This window comes from Myotis davidii, unplaced genomic scaffold, assembly GCF_000327345.1.
Source record: "Myotis davidii unplaced genomic scaffold, ASM32734v1 scaffold168, whole genome shotgun sequence".
In the NCBI taxonomy this organism is placed as follows: domain Eukaryota; kingdom Metazoa; phylum Chordata; class Mammalia; order Chiroptera; family Vespertilionidae; genus Myotis; species Myotis davidii.
Window position 1 is genome coordinate 12,277,798 of NW_006383016.1, and position 17,941 is coordinate 12,295,738.

The 17,941-nt window shown below is 40.6% G+C and overlaps 1 protein-coding gene across 1 annotated transcript; it reads right to left on the reverse strand.

The window, feature by feature from the left end:
• Positions 1-818: 818 nt before the first annotated feature.
• Positions 819-17,935, reverse strand: TMEM106B (transmembrane protein 106B). Its single transcript, XM_006779062.2, has 8 exons — positions 17,860-17,935; positions 15,212-15,433; positions 12,395-12,458; positions 10,338-10,497; positions 9,324-9,464; positions 8,857-8,906; positions 2,351-2,404; positions 819-1,053 (listed from the first exon to the last, which is right to left on the reverse strand). The coding sequence occupies exons 2-8, from the start codon at positions 15,429-15,431 to the stop codon at positions 915-917; spliced, it is 828 nt and encodes a 275-aa protein (XP_006779125.1). The 5' UTR covers positions 15,432-15,433; positions 17,860-17,935; the 3' UTR covers positions 819-914.
• Between the last annotated feature and the right edge of the window lie 6 nt (positions 17,936-17,941).

Below are 17,941 nucleotides of genomic sequence, written 5' to 3' on the forward strand. Positions count from 1 at the left end.
TATACCAAAATTTCACAAAATTATAATTAAAATGAAAAGACAAGTGAAACATTTAGAGACTTTAAAAATTTTAGGTATAGAATTTTGCAAAGATTATTTTGGTTTATTTGTAAGTGTTATTCAAGCACTGGCTTGAAATAAGATGGACAAAAAATGCAAATGAGTAGAATTTCAACAAATGAAAAACTAAAAATGTTTAGCTAAAAGATGAAATACGATACCATATAGATGAAATACTTCCTTGTAGCAATGGGAATTAGAAAACAGGAAAAAAGGTTATTCCTTAAAAGTCTTTCATAAAGAATAAGCTACCAGTAATAAGTCTATAAAAACTTTCAGAAATAAAGTTTCTTGAATTATGTTAATCACCAGACTTATGTTTTTAGTAGTGATTGGATCTATGAACCTTAAATATTTATTTTACTGTAGGGAGTCTCAGTTTCCACTTTTGGGGAGTGGGGTGAAGGGGTGGGGGGAGAAGAAAACCAATCAGTAACCTTAGATTTAAGTAAAGATCCTGGTACCAATATCATGTACTTGAAAGTAGAGAGCTGCAGAGACTTGCAAGTCCACATACTGTTAGCTGTATAGAATAGTGTAAATACAGAGTAGTGTAAAATTTAGGTTGTTCAATGTACGATCCCCTATCAGAAAGTAAGTCCCTCATCCTTCAGAGTTTAAAAGATATCAATAGGGCCCTGGCCAGTTTGGCTCAGTAGACGGAGTGTCGGTCAAGGGCACATACCTCAGTTGCAAGCTCAATCCCCGACCCCATGTCTCTCTAAACATGGATGTTTCTCTGTGTCTCTCCCCCTCCGACTCTCTCTAAAAATCAATAGAAAAATATCCTCAGGTAAGGATTAAAAAAAAAATCAATACTGTTTCTTCTTCTCTAGCAGCATCTCGTCCAGCTTTCACTGTTGTGGCTGCAGGACATTCAGGTACTCAGACTGCCCCAGCTGATAAGTCGTGTTCCTTCCGCAGTCGACGTACTGGTACCTCTCCTGGGATATCTGTTCAGAGTGTCCAAAGTATGTTGTTGTCACAGTGACTCTAAAAATAAAATAAATGCGGGGAAACATTGAATAGTTACATATAAAAAAGTTTTCTCAATTGAGAATACTTTTATACATTAAAATTCTCTCCAGAGAGAGATTATTTGACTGATGATAGCTTCATATTCTGGACATGGGTCTCTTAGGGAATATTTTCCCAACAGACAACAGAAATGCTGGCTGAGCAAGCCCTATCCAAATAATTATATACAACAAATGTATTTTTTTCAAAACACCTATCTTTAGTTAAAAATATAGCATAAGTTCATTATATTATTAAAAATCATACAGTTATAGAAAAAGGGTTCATCAAATGTTAGGCTAATGGCCCAAATTCCAAACCTATAACCTACAATGTTTTAACAGCTTAGGGCATTGGTCGGCAAACTGCGGCCCCTTGAGTGTGGCTCTTCCACAAAATACCACGTGTGGGCGCGCACGTACAGTGCGATTGAAACTTCGTGGCCACACTCAAGGGGCCAAAGAGCCGCATGTGGCTTGCGAGCCGCATTTTGCCAACCACTGGCTTAGGGTAACAACCAATATACAAACCAGTAACATTATTTCTCCTCACTAACGCTAATGATCATTTACCAAAGAGATCAAGGAATTGGATGCTAAGTTCAGTCCTCCCCTCTGTCCCAACCCCTGACATTTTCCTGAGGTCTTGCAAGGTCCAGGTTCACTATTCAGCAGCATGTGATCCTGTACTAATACTTCTTGAGCTCCCATCTCCTCATTTGTAACATGGGATAATAGTTATTTGACATCAGAGCACTCTTGTAAGACATAACACCCAAATGAGACGGCATTGTAAAAATGCTGCGTATGCTCCAAGTCAGTGATTTTCAACCCTGTTCAGCTCAAGGCACACGTAATCTAATTTCTAAAATTCTGAAACAGACCAAAAACTTATTTGCTGATCAAAAAAAGAGTATATTTTTGATTTACAAATAAATAAAATAATAGTGATTACCTACCCTTTATGCTTCAAAGTAAGTCAGATGCAAACTTATTATGCAACATGACCAATAAGATGCAACTCTATTATGTGACCTATATTCTTACGTTTCGTGACAGGGCATTCACACTAGACGGCTATATTGTGTTGACTGTTTTCATTTTTTTGTATTTGAGAATCGCTAAGAGAAAAGAGGTCAGTGTCCCTGACTAGTCAGGTATTGCATGCTTTAAAAATCCTCAGAGTACACCAGTAGAAAATCGCTGCTCTAAGCCAATGTTATGAATCTGAAATTTAAACAAAGAAATGTCTCTTTCAAAAAATTCATACTCACTGCATCATGAGAACTATGTTATGCACTTTGATGGATGGCAGTGTACAGAAGTCACTGTTAAAGAGAAAACAATGTGAACACATGATACCTATGACATAAATGTAAAAATTTAATTACAATTCTTCCTATGTTAAAGCTAAGTGATACTATTAAGATATAATAAGTAAGCAGTATTGGTTGATCATTTCCTCTATCTCATATAATGATTAATATTTTCATGCCTTCTTATTCTATAAACAAGTATGCTTTCTTACTATAGCAGTTGTAGAGCTGTTTTAACATGGGCCACAACTTACTTTCACTTTTTAAAATGTTTTTATTGATTTAAGAGAGAGAGGAAGGGAGAGAGAAGGAGAGCCAGAGAGAGCGAGAGCCAGAGAGAGAGAGAGAGAGAGAGAGAGAGAGAGAGAGAGAGAGAGAGAGAGACAGACAGACATTGATGTGAGAAACAACAACTGGTTGCCTCCCAGACCAGGATCAAATCTGAAAACTGGGTATGTACCCTGACTGCAAATGTAACAGGTGCCCTTTCAGTACACGGATGACGCTCAACCAACTGAACTACTTTGGCCAGGGCAATTTACATTTACTTTTTAAAAATAATTATTTTTTTTTATTGATTAAGGTATTACATATGTGTGCTTATCCTCCCATTGCCCCCACTCATGCCCCTACCCCTCTAGTGTCGGTGTCCATTGGTTAGGCTTATATGCATGCATACAACAAGTTCTTTGGTTGATCTCTCCCCTTTACCTTCACCCTCCTCTACCTTCCCTCTGAGGTTTGACGGTCTGATCGATGCTTTTCTGTCTCTGGATCTGTTTCTGTTAATCAGTTTATTTGTTCATTACATTCCACAAATGAGTGAGATCATGTGATATTTATCTTTCTCCGACTGACTTATTTTGTTTAGCACAATGCTCTCCAGGTCCATCCATGCTGTTGCAAATGGTAGTTCTTTTCTTTTTTACAGCAGCGTAGTATTCCATTGTGTAGATGTACCACAGGTTTTTAATCCACTCATCTGATGGGCACTTAAGCTGTTTCCAAATCTTAGCTACTGTAAATTGTGCTGCTATGAACATAGGGGTGATATCCTTTCTGATTGGTATTTCTGGTTTCTTGGGATGTAGTCCTAGAAGTGGGATTACTGGGTCAAATGGGAGTTCCATTTTTAGTTTTTTGAGGAAACTCCATACTGCTCTCCACAGTGGCTGCACCAGTCTGCATCCCCACCAGCAGTTCCTTTTCTCCACGAGTGTTCCTTTTTCTCCACATCCTCACCAGCACTTGTCATTTGTTGATGATAGCCATTCTGACAGGTGTGAGATGGTACATAGCCATTCTGACAGATGTGAGATGATATCTCATTGTTGTTTTGATTTGCATCTCTTGGATGATTAGTGACTTTGAGCATGTTTTCACACGTCTCTTGGCCTTCTGTATGTCCTCTTTCGATAAGTATCTATTTAGGTCTGTTGCCCATTTTTTTATTAGGTTGTTTATCTTCCTTTTTTTAAGTTGTATGAGTTTCCTATAAATTGTGGAGATTAAACCCTTATCGGAGATAACATTGGCAAATATATTCTCCCATGCAGTGGGCTTTCTTGTTGTTTTGTTGATGGTTTCCTTTGCTGTGCAGAAGCCTTTTATTTTGATATTGTCCTATTTGTTTATTTTCTTTTTAGTTTCCATTGCCCTAGGAGCTGTATTGGTGAAGATAATGCTTTGGCATATGCCTGAGATTTTGCTGCCTATGGATTCCTCTAAGATTTTTATGGTTTCCCACCTTACACTTAAGTCCTTTATTCATTTTGAGTTTATTTTTGTGTATGGTGTAAGTTGGTGGTCTAGTTTCATTTTTTTTTTTGCATGTATCTGTCCAATTTTATGAACACCTTTTGTTGAAGAGACTGTCTTGACTCCAGTGTGTGCTCTTGCATCCTTTGTAAAATATTGAGCATAGTGGTTTCTGGGTTCTCTATTCTATTCTATTGGTTTATGTCTGTTCTTGTGCCAGTACCAGGCAGTTTTGAGAACAGTGGCTCTGTAATATAGCTTGATATCTGGTATTGAGAAACCTCCTACTTTGTTCTTCTTTCTCAAGATTGCTGCAGCTATTTGGGGTCTTTTTTTTATTCCAGATGAATTTTTGAAGAGTTCATTCTAGGTCTATGAAATATGCCATTGGTATTTTAATGGGGAGTGCACTGAATCTATAAACTGCTTTGAATAGTATGCACATTTTAATGATGCTGATTCTACCAATCCATGAACACAGTCTGTTTTTCCATCTGGTTACATCTTCCTTCCTCTATCTCTTTTTTCAGTGTCCTGAAGTTCTACGAGTACAAGTCTTTTACCTCTTTAGTTAAGTTTATTCCTAGGTATTTTGTTTGGTGCGATGGTAAATGGGATTGTTTTTTTAAATCTCTCTTTCCATAAGTTCACCATTGGTGTATAAAAATGCCATAGATTTCTGGGAGTTAATTTTGTATCCTGCTACATAGCTGAATTCATTTATTAAGTCTAATAGTTTTTGATGGAGTCTTTAGGATTTTGTATGTACAGTGTCATGTCATCTGCGAATGATAGTTTTACATCTTCTTTTCCAATTTGTATACCCCATTGACTATGATGTTGGCTGTGAGTTTGTCATATATGGCTTTTATTATGTTGAGGTATGCTCCCTCTATTCCCACTTTGCTGAGGGTTTTTATCAAAAATGGGTGTTGGATTTTGTCAAATGCTTTTTCTGCATCAATTGATATGACCATGTGATTTTTATCTCTCAATTTGTTTATGTGATGTATCATGTTTATTGATTTGCGGATATTGTACTATCCTTGCATCCCCGCAACAAATCCTACTTGGTCATGGTGTATGATCCTTCTGATGTACTGCTGGATCCGATTTGCTAAGATTTGCTGTTGAGAAATCACTTGATAATCTAATGGGAGATCCCTTTTATGTAACTTTCTGTTTCTCTCTTGCAGCCTTTAAGAATCTCTTTGTCCTGAATGTTTGCCATCATAATTACGATGTGTCTTGGTGTGGGTCTTTTTAGGTTCATCTCACTTGGGATTCTCTGTGCTTGTGTGACTTTTTTCTTCCCCAAATCAGGGAAGTTTTCTGACATTATTTCTTCAAAAAGGTTTTCTAACCATTGTTCCTCTTTCTGTTATGGTACTCCTATTATTCATATGTTGCTTTGTTTCATGTTGTCCCAAAGCTCCCTTAGGCTCTCCTCCTGTTTTTTATTATTTTTCTCCAAATGAAGTTCAGTTTGGGTGTGTTTTACTTCCGTCTTCTAATTCGCTAATTCGGTCCTCCACTTCTCCTAGTCTACTGTTGAAACTTTCCATAGTGTTTTTTTTATTGCAGCTATATCACTCTTTATTTCCTCTTGATTCTTATGTAAGTTGTTTATTTTTTTCATCCATCTGGTTTATGAACTCTATAACCTTTATGCTGAATTCTTTGTCTGACATATTGCATGCTTCGTTTCACTTAGCTCCTTTTTCGCAATTCCTCCTTTCCTTTGGGGGTTTCTTTGTTTCCCCATTCTCACCGAAGTATCTAGGTGTCGAGTCATGTGGGGCTGATCCTTGGGCAGTTGAAGCTCCTTGGGTGGCGGCTTCTCCTTGGGCAGTCATGGCAGTAGCTACTCCTCAGTTGGCAGTGGCTCCTCTGCTGTGTGCTGCTTGCGCAGATGCTCGCAGCAGTGGTGGCTCCTCTGGCTGGAGGGGGCAGGCTGCTCACGCTGCTGCTGCTCCTCGGACAAGGGTGGGCTGCTTGCATGCTGCTGCTCCTTGGATGGGGGCGGGATGCTTGCACGGCTGCTACTAGTGTAATTGTGGTGCCCTAGGCCAGAGCATTGGACTGGCCAAAGGGGAGTGCGCCTCAGAACGCACAGGAGCCCATGGCCAGGGTGGCTGAAGTCTCGGAGACCATAGGACCACAGCTGAGGCAGCAGGTCCTTGGTGGGGGTGGCTGTAGACCCTGGGTGGTATCTGAGGCCACCCTGGGTGGAGGTGAGGCTGGGTTTCCAATCACAGCAGCTCTCCCCTTAAAGAAGGCACGGCCTCTGCAGTAGAGCCAGCCGCCCGCCCCGCCCCCCGCCCGGGACTGTTTGCAACAGTCTTGCAGGGTCCAACTGCCCCTCACTCACATACTCACACACAGACACCCCTTTTGTTCCCTCACTCACTCACACTCTCTCCCTCACTGACACCATCTTCTTGCCTCTGTAGTTGGATCTGGAGTGTTACTGACCTGTTCGTGAATGGAGTTTCCTCTCTGGGTGTCTGGTTATGTGGCTCGCTCTCTACCACATTGACCAAACAGGAGAAAATGCAAGACACAAAACCCAACACAAAGGCAACAAAACACGAATGTACTCACGACACTGATAACCCCACTATTAGTGACCACCAGAGAAAAGAATTGGGGGAGAGAAAAGAGAGCACAAATGATATCAAGGAGAGAAAAATGGTAACAGAGAAAAGAAAAAGAATAAGAAGAAAAAGGAAAAAAAATAGATATGGGGAGAAACCACCACTGAACAAACAGATAAACCAAAAAATGCAAACACCAAACACCCAGAAAGGAGGGTGGGGCAGAATCTGTAGAAGCCGGGCTTATATACAGAAAGTAAGGTTAAGGAATTGGATGAATATGGGGAGGGCCTCAGTTCAGTATAGATGAAGTCGAAAGAAGATGAGTGGATAAGAAGAAAGATGTTAAACCTGTCCAAAGGGACACGGCCTTGGTGCCGTGCGGCTTCCTTCCAACCCTCCGGACTTGGAGGTCTCCCACCTCTCCAGCCCAGCTCCCTGATTTTACCATTCTCTAGGCGCCCTCTGCCCTTTCCGGCTGCGAATTGTCTCACCAGCTGTGTTCACTTTGCCAATTCAGGGTGGATGTTATTCGATTTAGTTGCTCCCTCAATCTGCTCCATGACAAGGCTCGGGACACATCTGCCTATTCTGCTGCCATTTTGTCTCTCTCCCTACTTTTACTTTTCACCTTTTGAAATTTCACTAATCAGTTTGTAGTTCAGAAATTTTATATCAGGCTGATAGAGGATAAAAATTTATCACTGTTTTACTTAGCAAGAGTTAATAATCATTTAGAACCAAATTATAAGCTTTAGAACATCAAAACAACAGAGCATTACACATTACAGTGGAACATCGGTTTGAACTTAATTTGTTCCACAAGCAATTTGTTTGAAAACCCAAATCATTTTTTCCTATTAGAAATAATGTAAATTGAATTAATCCATTCCAGACCCCCGAATGATTCCATTTTAACCTTTCTTACATAGAGTACATGTCTAATGTACTGTTTAATCTACAAATAAACACTTTATTTCTTAAATTTATCAAACCACCCCTTACTAGCCTTAAAGGAATCACTTTCAGCACTTGGTCCAGGGGTGTCTTTCAGGTCAGCATGCAGTGTCTTTGCTTGTTCATATATCACTGCCTCTGAGATGCTATCACTGGCTAATGGCTTTCATTTATCCAAATCAACAGCAGTTTTTCTACCTCTTCAATAGCCTGTAATCATTGTTTCTTTCACACCGTTAGCAACACTAGCACTCTTTTTATTTTCCCCATTTTTTAAAAAACTTTACCTTTTTTTCCTAAAATATCAATGTCATTATATATTTTATTATTATTTTAATCTTTTTAATTTAAATTCTTTATTGTTGAAAGTATGACATATGTCTCCTTTTTCCCCTGTTGACCTCTCCTGCATGCTCTGACCCTTTCCTAATATATTTATTGATTTTTAGATAGGAAGGGAGAGGGAAGGAAACACCATTGATTTGCACGCCCTCTACTGGGGATTGAGCCTGCCTCCCAGGCATGTGCTCTTGACTGGAATGGAATCAGAAACTCTTCAGTCCACAGGCCAACATTCTATCCACTGAGCCAAACCTGCTAGGGCCATTAGCACTTTGAGGACCGCTTTATGTTTTAAAATTGTGCTAATGGTTGATTTAGGCACCAACAAAAGCATTCTCTCCCAGTTGCCTGAAAGAGACTTTTTGTCATGCTGAGGTATCAGCATAAACATTGAAAACCAAAGTTTGGTTCATTTTGACAACCCAGAGTTTTTTTTTTCTGTGAACTGGGTTGAGAACAGAATTGTTCAAGATGAGAGATATTTGAGAAATGAGGGTTGACTGTATTAGCATTATTAATCTTCCTATAATAAAACATCAACAAATAATAGAATATAGGAGAATATGATTTTAAAATAGTAAACATAAAGTGACATGGTATATATCTTAATTATGAAAAAAAAAAATCAGGTGTTGCACATAAATGTCATGTATGTTGAAAAGGGAGAAGAGAAAAATAGAGAAGAGCAGAAGCCAGAAGGAACATTCCAAAATGTGGTCTTGTGACTGCTAAGATTATGGGAGATAAAATATATACATATTTACTTCATACTTTATAATTTAATGAGAGAAAATAAAAATCAGAACTTACTACATGTAACTCATTTCCTCTGCTATGATAGTAGGTACTGTGTAATCAATCTGAAAGGCAAAAAAAATAAAAAGAGAGAGAGACTAGGATCAATAATCAAACATTTCAGATACATTTCATAACTTCAAAGAGTTCAGAAATCTCTCCCTTTATGAGTCTGATGCTAAGATTTACTCTTATAAATTCACTAGAGGCCCGATGCATGAAATTCATTCAAGGGCTTGGCCTTCGCAGCCACAGCGGCTTGCCTTGGCCCTAGCAGCCCCAGCTTTATCCAGAAGGTCATCCAGAAGGACATCTGGAAGGTCATTCGGCTGTCCGGTCTAATTAGCATATTACGCTTTTATTATCATAGATGGGGCATATTTCAAAGTCAAGTTTTTGAGGAAATCCCCACCTCCCTCAAGGTAGTACAATAAAGTTGAGATTCCTTTAACTTTTCAAAATATTTCATGACTAAAGCTTACCTGTCTCATATCCAGTGGACCAATGTTTGTTATGTTGTTTAAACGTGACTTTCCAATAACTGTTTTTGAAAACTGAACTTGTGCAGTGATGTTTTCAACTTCAACAGCATAATAGTTATTGTTTGTTATATTTAGTGTGTTCTGCAAAAGAAAGGAGGCAGAAAATGTGTAAGTTATCTGAAAATAAGCAAAAGGAAGATGTATTCAAACTAATAAAAATGACTTTAGTTGTGGCCATGCTTCATTATTAGAATAAAGGTTTTAAGAAAAATGTCAAAGAATATCAAATGAACGAATTCTTTGGTTTTATGTGAGTCCAATGTATTGAATATGCTACAATAATGTAAAAAAAAAAGACCTAGAAATGGTACAGGCCGAGAATGTTAGAAAAGGTATTTGTGGCATTAGCAATAATTCAATAAAAATAATTTTTAAATTTCATCTAAATGTTTACTAAATGTTAATAAAGTTATTTCTTATTCTAATAAATACAAATATGGTCATATAGCAGTACTTTAAATAAATTTTGTTTAAAAGAAATTGGTATTTTAGCTTATAAACAAATAGAAATTTCTACCAGGTCACCATGGAGAAAAAATGGAAAAGGTTTAAGTTTCTTTGGTTGGAAAAAGATAAAGGTGCACCACTTCTATACTTAGGTTAACACTAGGTCCAACTTTTTTTATTCTAATTCACAATTGTCTCAAATTCAGAAACAAATGTTGAAAAGTAAACAGATTATAAATATATTTTTTGGTAGCAATTAATTGTTTAATTCATTTATCCTCCTAAAGGCATTTTCAAATGCTAAATGATTCTGCATATACAACTGACTGTATTTATTATTCACCACTTTCAGCAGAACCAGAAATGACAGAGAAGGTCAATACTGTAGACACACAGAAAGCAAACTGACCAGCAAGCTTCACATTTAACCTCTCAATAAGGACAAAGGTTCTAATTAACATCATAAAGGAATAAAGTAATCTATTATTAATATAAATTTTTACTTACTGTGATATTTAAATATATTGTACGCTTTTCATCATCATAACCGACGTATGCTGATTTGACACCAATGTATTTCACGTCGATAGAGCGAGGGAAAAGGAAAAACACAGCCAATCCAGAAATCAGCAGACAGACAAACACAGAAGCCATCACATACAGTTTTCTGAAAAAGAAAATGAAGTATTTAAATATATGTGCACCAAAAATGACACAATGAAACATTTAGAGAGGATATTTTCAACTTGAATTTCCCCCCTTTTATGCTAGCTGTATAAGATGTATTTTATCAACTTTTTACATTATAAAAGTATTGAGTAGGCTTGGGTCTGAGTCTACTAAGTGCTGAAATGTTCTCTTTATAAGATGTACTGGTGTTTACCTTATCGGAGACTGGGATTTCAGGCTTATTACAGATATAACATCACTGCAGTGATTCCCAAACTGGGCTGCACATTAAAATCAAGACAAGGAGCTTTAAAAATATAGACTTCAAGACTTCCTCCTGAATTCCCTAAAGCAGAATTTTCACATGTGAATTTTGCCACTGTGTTTCCCTAAAGTGACTACTCATCAATAACCGCCTCTGACACTCTTAAAACAATGTGATATCAACACGGCTTATCAATTTCACCTCAAGTGTATAGCCATTCTCTGTTGTTATAAAAGGTATTAAAAGATGGCCAGTATGAATATCCACTTCTATAGTTCTGAGATTATTTCCCTAGTTGCTGAATCTTTTCTCCCCTTTATCCATATTCTTGCCCTGTGCAAACTGGATTCTACCCCCAGCAGGTTCATCTTAGGATGTGCCTGTCCTTTTTGTAAGTTTTTATCCAGTTTCCCTCAGGTCTTTGAAGGCTTAGGATGGCCCAGTTCTCTCTAATCTTTTCATGGTCCCTTGCTGGATCCCTGTGGCCTTTTTCGCACTCTCTCTACGCTGGAGCATGAGGAGCACTCCCATTTTAACAGGTTATTCTCAAAGGTATTTGCTGAAAGTCCTCTGAGTGGGATCCTCTTCTTATAGGTATTTGCTTTGGGTATCAGTGGCATTAGGACTCTTAGGAACTCTCTATTTGCTTCCATTCACAATTTCCACACAGCTGCTCAACATATTAAGTCCTTGCTGTCATCAAGGTTTGAATACCCATTTTTATCCTGTGGCTAGTGGGAACACCCATTTTTAAAAAATAAACATGTTTTCTCTATGTGTGTTTCTTACTATTATTTTAAGTTTGTCTGTTTTAATAAATGGATTTGAGAAGATTCAGATACTATGCTGCTTTCAAGACCTTACCCCAACCAGGAATCTTTTTTTTTTTTGATGACACAAAAGCATATGAGAGCATTACTTAACAACCTGATAGCATTTTTCCCTTTTAATAGTCTTAACCAGAGTAACTATTATATAGTAGAGGCCTGGTGCATGAAATTCATGCATGGGGGGTTGGGTCCCTCAGCACAGCTTGCACCCTCTCCAATCTGGGACCTCTTGGGGGATGTCTTACTGCTGGTTTAGGCCCTATCCTTGAGGGAAACCGGCGGCAGTCGGACATCCCTCTTGCAATCCGGGACTGCTGGCTCCTAACTGCTCGCCTGCCTGCTGGCCTAATCGCCCCTAACACCTCTGCCTGCCAGTCTGATTGCTCCTAACTGCCCTCCCCTGCCGGCCTGATTGCCCCTAACTGCCCTCTCCTGCTGGCCTGATCACCCCTAACTGCCCTTCTCTGCTGGCCTGATCGCCTCTAACTGCTCCCTGCTGCTGGCCTGATTGCCCTTAACTGTCCTCCCCTGCTGGCCTGATCGCCCCTAACTGCTCTCCCCTGCTGGCCTAATTGACCCTAGCTGCCTCTGCCACGGCCCCCGCCACTGTGTCTTTGTCTGGAAGGAAGGCAGGACGACGGGAAGATGTCGGTCAACCCAGGCTAATTAGCATATTACCCTTTTATTAGTATAGATAATTTGAAAAGCAAAAAACAAAACAAGAAAACAAAACAAAAAAAACAAAACAAAACCCCCACAGCAAAACAATTTGCCACTTTCTTACTAGTATAATCACTTACGTTCTTCTTGGCCTTAATCTCTGATCACTATATGGAATCAATGCCACCAGCTGGTTTTCTTGCCCTAAGAGTTAAAGAAGTTTAAAAATTTATTAACATGGTTAATTAAAAATGTAGTGACTGCTCAACAAAGTCTGGTTTGGAGAGACTAAAATACCATGTGGTTCTCATCACATTCCTTTAGTAAAGTGCTCTCAAAATCTCCAGAAATTACCCAACTTGGATCTTTGTATTAGCCATTAAAGCACCAAAGTTAAATTCTCTTTCAAAGCTTTCCATAATGCTTCAATTATTCCTTCCTGACACCTCCATAATCCTCCCCTCATTTACACTACCCCCAACACACCCACATATAAATATATATTTATTATGTATATATGTCTCTTTGTGTATGTATACATATTGCATCTTGGTATTCATTTAGCTAAACTACAATCCTGGTTAAAACCAACCCTTTAGCTACTGTGCCTATAGCCACAGTTAAATGTGAGAAAGAAAAACATCCAACTATACTCACTGGTCTGATTTTAGATCACTAATCTCAAGTAGCCCTTAATGATGCCAACAATCATACTAATTTCCTTAGTTCACACTCTCAACCTGACATACCAAGACCACCATTTCATAACTTCAACTTTTTTTGAAACATCCAATATCTTCTTCCCCATACTCACTCTGAGCACAGAATGTAGCAAACCGAAGAGAACTTTCGCAAGCTCCCACCACCACATCCATCTAAACTATCTACTGCCGTGTCCACACATTCTACCTTCTCTTCTGTTACTAAGAGTAGCCCTCTGCACTACGTCTAATTCTTCTGGCTCCTGCATTATCAATGCTTTCTCTGTGCATTATTCTCATTAGCAAATATTATTCACTCCATCTTATAAAAATCCCTCTCCTGACCTCACAGCCCCCTCCAGCTATACCACTTCACTCCTTTTTTACACAGTAAAACTCAAAGCAAAAACTATCTTCCCACTATATAACTGCTCCTCTCATGTACTTGATTCCACTCTACACACGATATAAATAGTTTTGCAGGCTACCAAAACTTTACAGGTCCCTGGTGGTCTTTACATCACCAAACCCAATGGTAAGTTCTCAGTCCTCACATTAATTGATCTATCAGTAATATTTAACACAGTTGATCAATTTTTCTTCTTGGTATATGTTCTACATTTAGCTTCTAGGACACCAACTACAGATTTCCTCCTTTTACACTAGCTGCTCTGTCAGTGTCTGCTAATTCTTTCTCAAGTAACTGATCTCAAAATGTAATGCTCGAGGGTTGAGTGCTACGGTTTCTTCCTTTTTCCCCTTATACTGCTGAACTTGGTGCTCTTGTTACCTGTGAGACTACAAGACCTTGGTTCTTATCTTCTTAAAGGAAAGATTTGGATCCAAGAGACAAAGTGCAGAAGAGCAACCAAGACTTTATTGACGGTAGCAAAAACACATTTAGAAACAAGGAAGGGCATAGAAGAAGCAACTGGAGAACCTAGGCTAGGCTGCCTTGGCTCACTGGGAAGTAAGAGAAAAGGGGGCCTTGGAGACAGGTTCAGGGTTAGCCTGGGACAAATTGCTGCAGCCCATTGCTCCCCTGGTTGCAAGTCTCATGGGGTCCCTTAGAGTTTAGGAGATTCATGCCAGTGGGGGAAGAGAATGGCATGGCCTGCTGGGCCTTTGTTTTCATGGGGTTTTAAAGGGTGGGCATTTAGGAGAGGCCTTAAGGGAGGATCAGAATACCCATTAGCTTAATGCTGATGTACCAGAATAGATTTATTCTCTTAACCTGTCTGTCCTTGGGTGTGGTTAGCAAATGGCACTAATTGGGTTTCTGTTATCTGTCTCCCTGAGTAGAGTGATTTATACTATTTACCCTCTGGTTGGGGAGAAGTACAAGCCATTTACTCTTAAGTGTCCTTGCTTAGGGAAGATAGGATTTACTAGGTGGCTGCAAACTGCTGTTTAATTATCTGTTTAAGTTTCACTATTCCACTTGTCCTAGAATTTTCCTAGTTTCTTACTATTCTATAACATAACTTTTGCTTGTTTTTAATAAACTGAATGTGAGTGGCCCTTTACCCTCCAAACCTATTATGAAAATGGGCACTCTCAAACATTGCTGGTGAAACCGGTAGAGTTGGTAAAATCTTTTTTTTTATAGTGTTGGTGTGAATGTGAATGACAGTTTCAGGAGGAGAATGAAACAGCTGGTATCACATTCAAAGGCCAACTCAAATATAACTTTTCCCAACCCAAGGCATTTATCAGAGCCTCTGCTAGACCTTATACTGCCACTCTGTCCTTCCCTGGGCTTCGCCGGAGTCACATCATCAACTCTAACCAAGCAGATAGTGGAAGAGCACAAACTTTCTTTTACTATTTCTATTGTTGCCATTGCTCCTAAAATAGCCTGAAAACAGCACACGAGAATGGAATCCTTCTGATTTCTATGATATTCCACAAATCTGACATTGTTTTTCCTATTTGACTCATCATCATATGCTATCCCTCTTCATGCAGTTCCTCTTTTGCCAATGCCTGAAATCATTCTTTTTTTAAAAATATATTTTATTGATTTTTGTACAGAAAGGAAGGGAGGGATAGAGAGTTAGAAGCATCAATGAGAGAGAAACATCGATCAGCTGCCTCCTACACACCCCCTACTGGGGATGTGCCCGCAACCAAGGTACATGCCCTTGACCAGAATCGAACCTGGGACCTTTCAGTCCCCAGGCCGACGCTCTATCCACTGAGCCAAACCAGTCAGGGCTGAAATCATTCTTTAAAGGGAACATAAAGGGCACATACCTCTAGGAATTCTTCCTGTTCCTTGACAAGTGGGGCAGGTGACACTATCTCTTCCTGTAAACTCCACATATGGAAACTGAGAGACATCTCCACTTCTTCCATCTTCATTATGGACTTCATTACTAACCAATCCGTTCCTCATGTTTTCAGTTGATGCGACTCCACCGTAAGCATCTTCTTTGTTTGAATGCAAAGGCAAATGGGACAAAGACTTTCCCATGTCTAAAGAAAAAGAATAATCTTATAGTAAACTTCACACACAAAACAGGTATACACAAGAACCGTATGGAACATTTATACGAATCTAATTAATTTAGAAAACTTCAGGGGAATGTTCATTCAGACAGACTACTTTGGGAATTAGAATTATATTCAATCAAAGTAATGTCTGAAACAATGAAGCCACTTACTTGAGTCCAAAAGTGTTTATCTATCAAAATATCTATATATATAAAACCCAAATATGCAAATAGACCAAGTGGCGGAACAACCGGTTGCTATGATGTGCGCCGACCACAAGGGGGCATGCGGGGAACATGGCAGGCATCAGCCGTGGTGGGATTATGGAGCAGGTGAGTGGGGGCCAGGCCAAGGCAGGGCCCAGACCAAGGCAGGGCGCCCGTCGCTATCATCAGGGGGAGCCTCTGGTGGTTACTGAAAATTCTTTGCTCCCGTGTGCTGTGGTCCCACCTGGTGCTCAATACCATCAGCGGGTGTGAGTGGCAGCTGCTGGCCCCGATCTCCCCTCAGAGCTTCTCTACCTCCCCCTGCTCCTGGGTGATCGGGGTAGCAGCCACTGCTTGCACCTGCTGATGGTGCCGGCCCCGCTCACAACCGCTGCTGGGGCCTGCCCCAATCTCTCTGCGCTGTCAGCGGGTGCGAGTGGGGTCGGCGCCATCAACATGTGGGAGCGGCGGCAGCGGGAGTGGAGTTGCCAGCAGACAGGGGATCAGGGGCCATGGCGGAGGGGCTGGGCGGGGGTGTGGAGGATGGGCCAAGACCTGCGCCTGTGCCCACCGCAGCCTCGCGGTCCACAGTTCCTTTCAAGTGCATGAATTCGTGCACTGGGCCCCTAGTTATGAAATAGACTTGTGATGAGAATGGGCTTTCAAACAACATTATAATTTAACAAGTCTATACTTTCTCTGAAAAGTAATGTGGGCTTCACATTTCTTAGAATAAAACACAAACACATACTACCTTTAAACCAATTAGCACCAAAGGCAAAAGTTTCTTTGGGCAGATAACAATTAGGTATCACCAAGCAAATTCAAAGTAGTATTTTTCAATCTTTTAAAATTCATGCTCCTTTGTGATAAATAAAATTTACAATCCCTCTCATTCACACAGTTCTTTGCTTTAAACACTTAGACACTTGCAACAAAAACAACTCAAAAACCAAATTCTACATGTTTTTCTCTCATTCAGCAGTGGGCAGAGCTAAAATTATGAAAGGAACACTCCAAAATATTGACTATAACTAACCCCCACAAAACATCAATTTCAAAATTTTAGCATAACAGTGTCAAAAATAATGTGGGGAAAATTAAGTATAAATTTAAAGCCATTTTTATTATGTGTAAGTTCCAAAACATAACTTATGACTTCTACAAAAATGCATTATCTTCTCTTGATTTCTTTCAATGACATTCAATCCCAGCCAAATCCATTCTTGCCAGGCACAGGTATGTCTTAGGAGAGAAAGACACAGAAGGCAAAACCAGTGGCTGTGTCTGGACCTCATTAGCAGTGGCCTTGAAGAGTCGGCCTCAGAAAGGTGTGCTTGCCCTGCCTGCATGCCTCAGGCATGGCTCAGCTCAACCTATGAACCAGGAGGTCAAGGTTCCGGGGTTGCAGGCTCTGTCCCCAGTGTGGGGCCTGCGGGAGGCAGTCGATCGGTGATTCTCTCTCCTCGTTGATATTGATGTTTCTCTCGGTCTCTCCCCGCCTCTCCCTTCCTCTCTGAAGTCAATAAAATTAAAAAAAAGAAAGGTGTTTGTTTCCAGGCTAGAGGACAAACACCAGACCTTGTCGGGTACTGGGCATCCCCACACTTCCTACTGAATTGTCCTCAGAACCCTTCTGAACTTACGGACTTTTATTCCTGGCGGCTGGTTGGCATAGAGAGAGGTTCTAAGCCCCCTTCTCTTCCGTGTGCTCAGTGTTGTTTGTTTGTTTTATCGCAGCCTTTTAATGTACTGAAAACCAATATGGAACTCAGACTCGGTATGAAGAGAGAGAGAGAGAAAAGTACAGCAGTCCATCCCAGTTAAATGGGTCGTAACTTTCTGCGATAACGAAGGAAGCCAGTCCCTTCCGTAAGCTACACAAACAAAACAAAACCAAACCCAGCAGACAGTCTACTCCGGAAAGGTTAACACGAAGACCCAGTCAACCGTGCAAGAAAACTCAAAAATGGCAAAAACCCGCGGCCTCACAAGGAGGAACCAACCCAGCGCGTCCAGGGCTTGGGCCGAAGCCCGTGCCCACCGCAGGAGTCGGGGTCAGGGCAGGAGGCGGAGGTGGCACAGCCCCTTCAACCACACCGCCCAGCGCTCCGCCCCTGTCGCCAGGCGGGCCCAGCTCCCCGCGGTCTCTCCTCCCTCCGCTCGGGAGGGGACCTGCGGCCGCGCATCGGGGTCGCTCACCGGCGCCGCGTAGTCCCGAGCTGCTCCGGCGCGGACGGGCCCGAGGACAGGGTCGCGGAGCGCGGTCAGGCTGGGGGGCTGG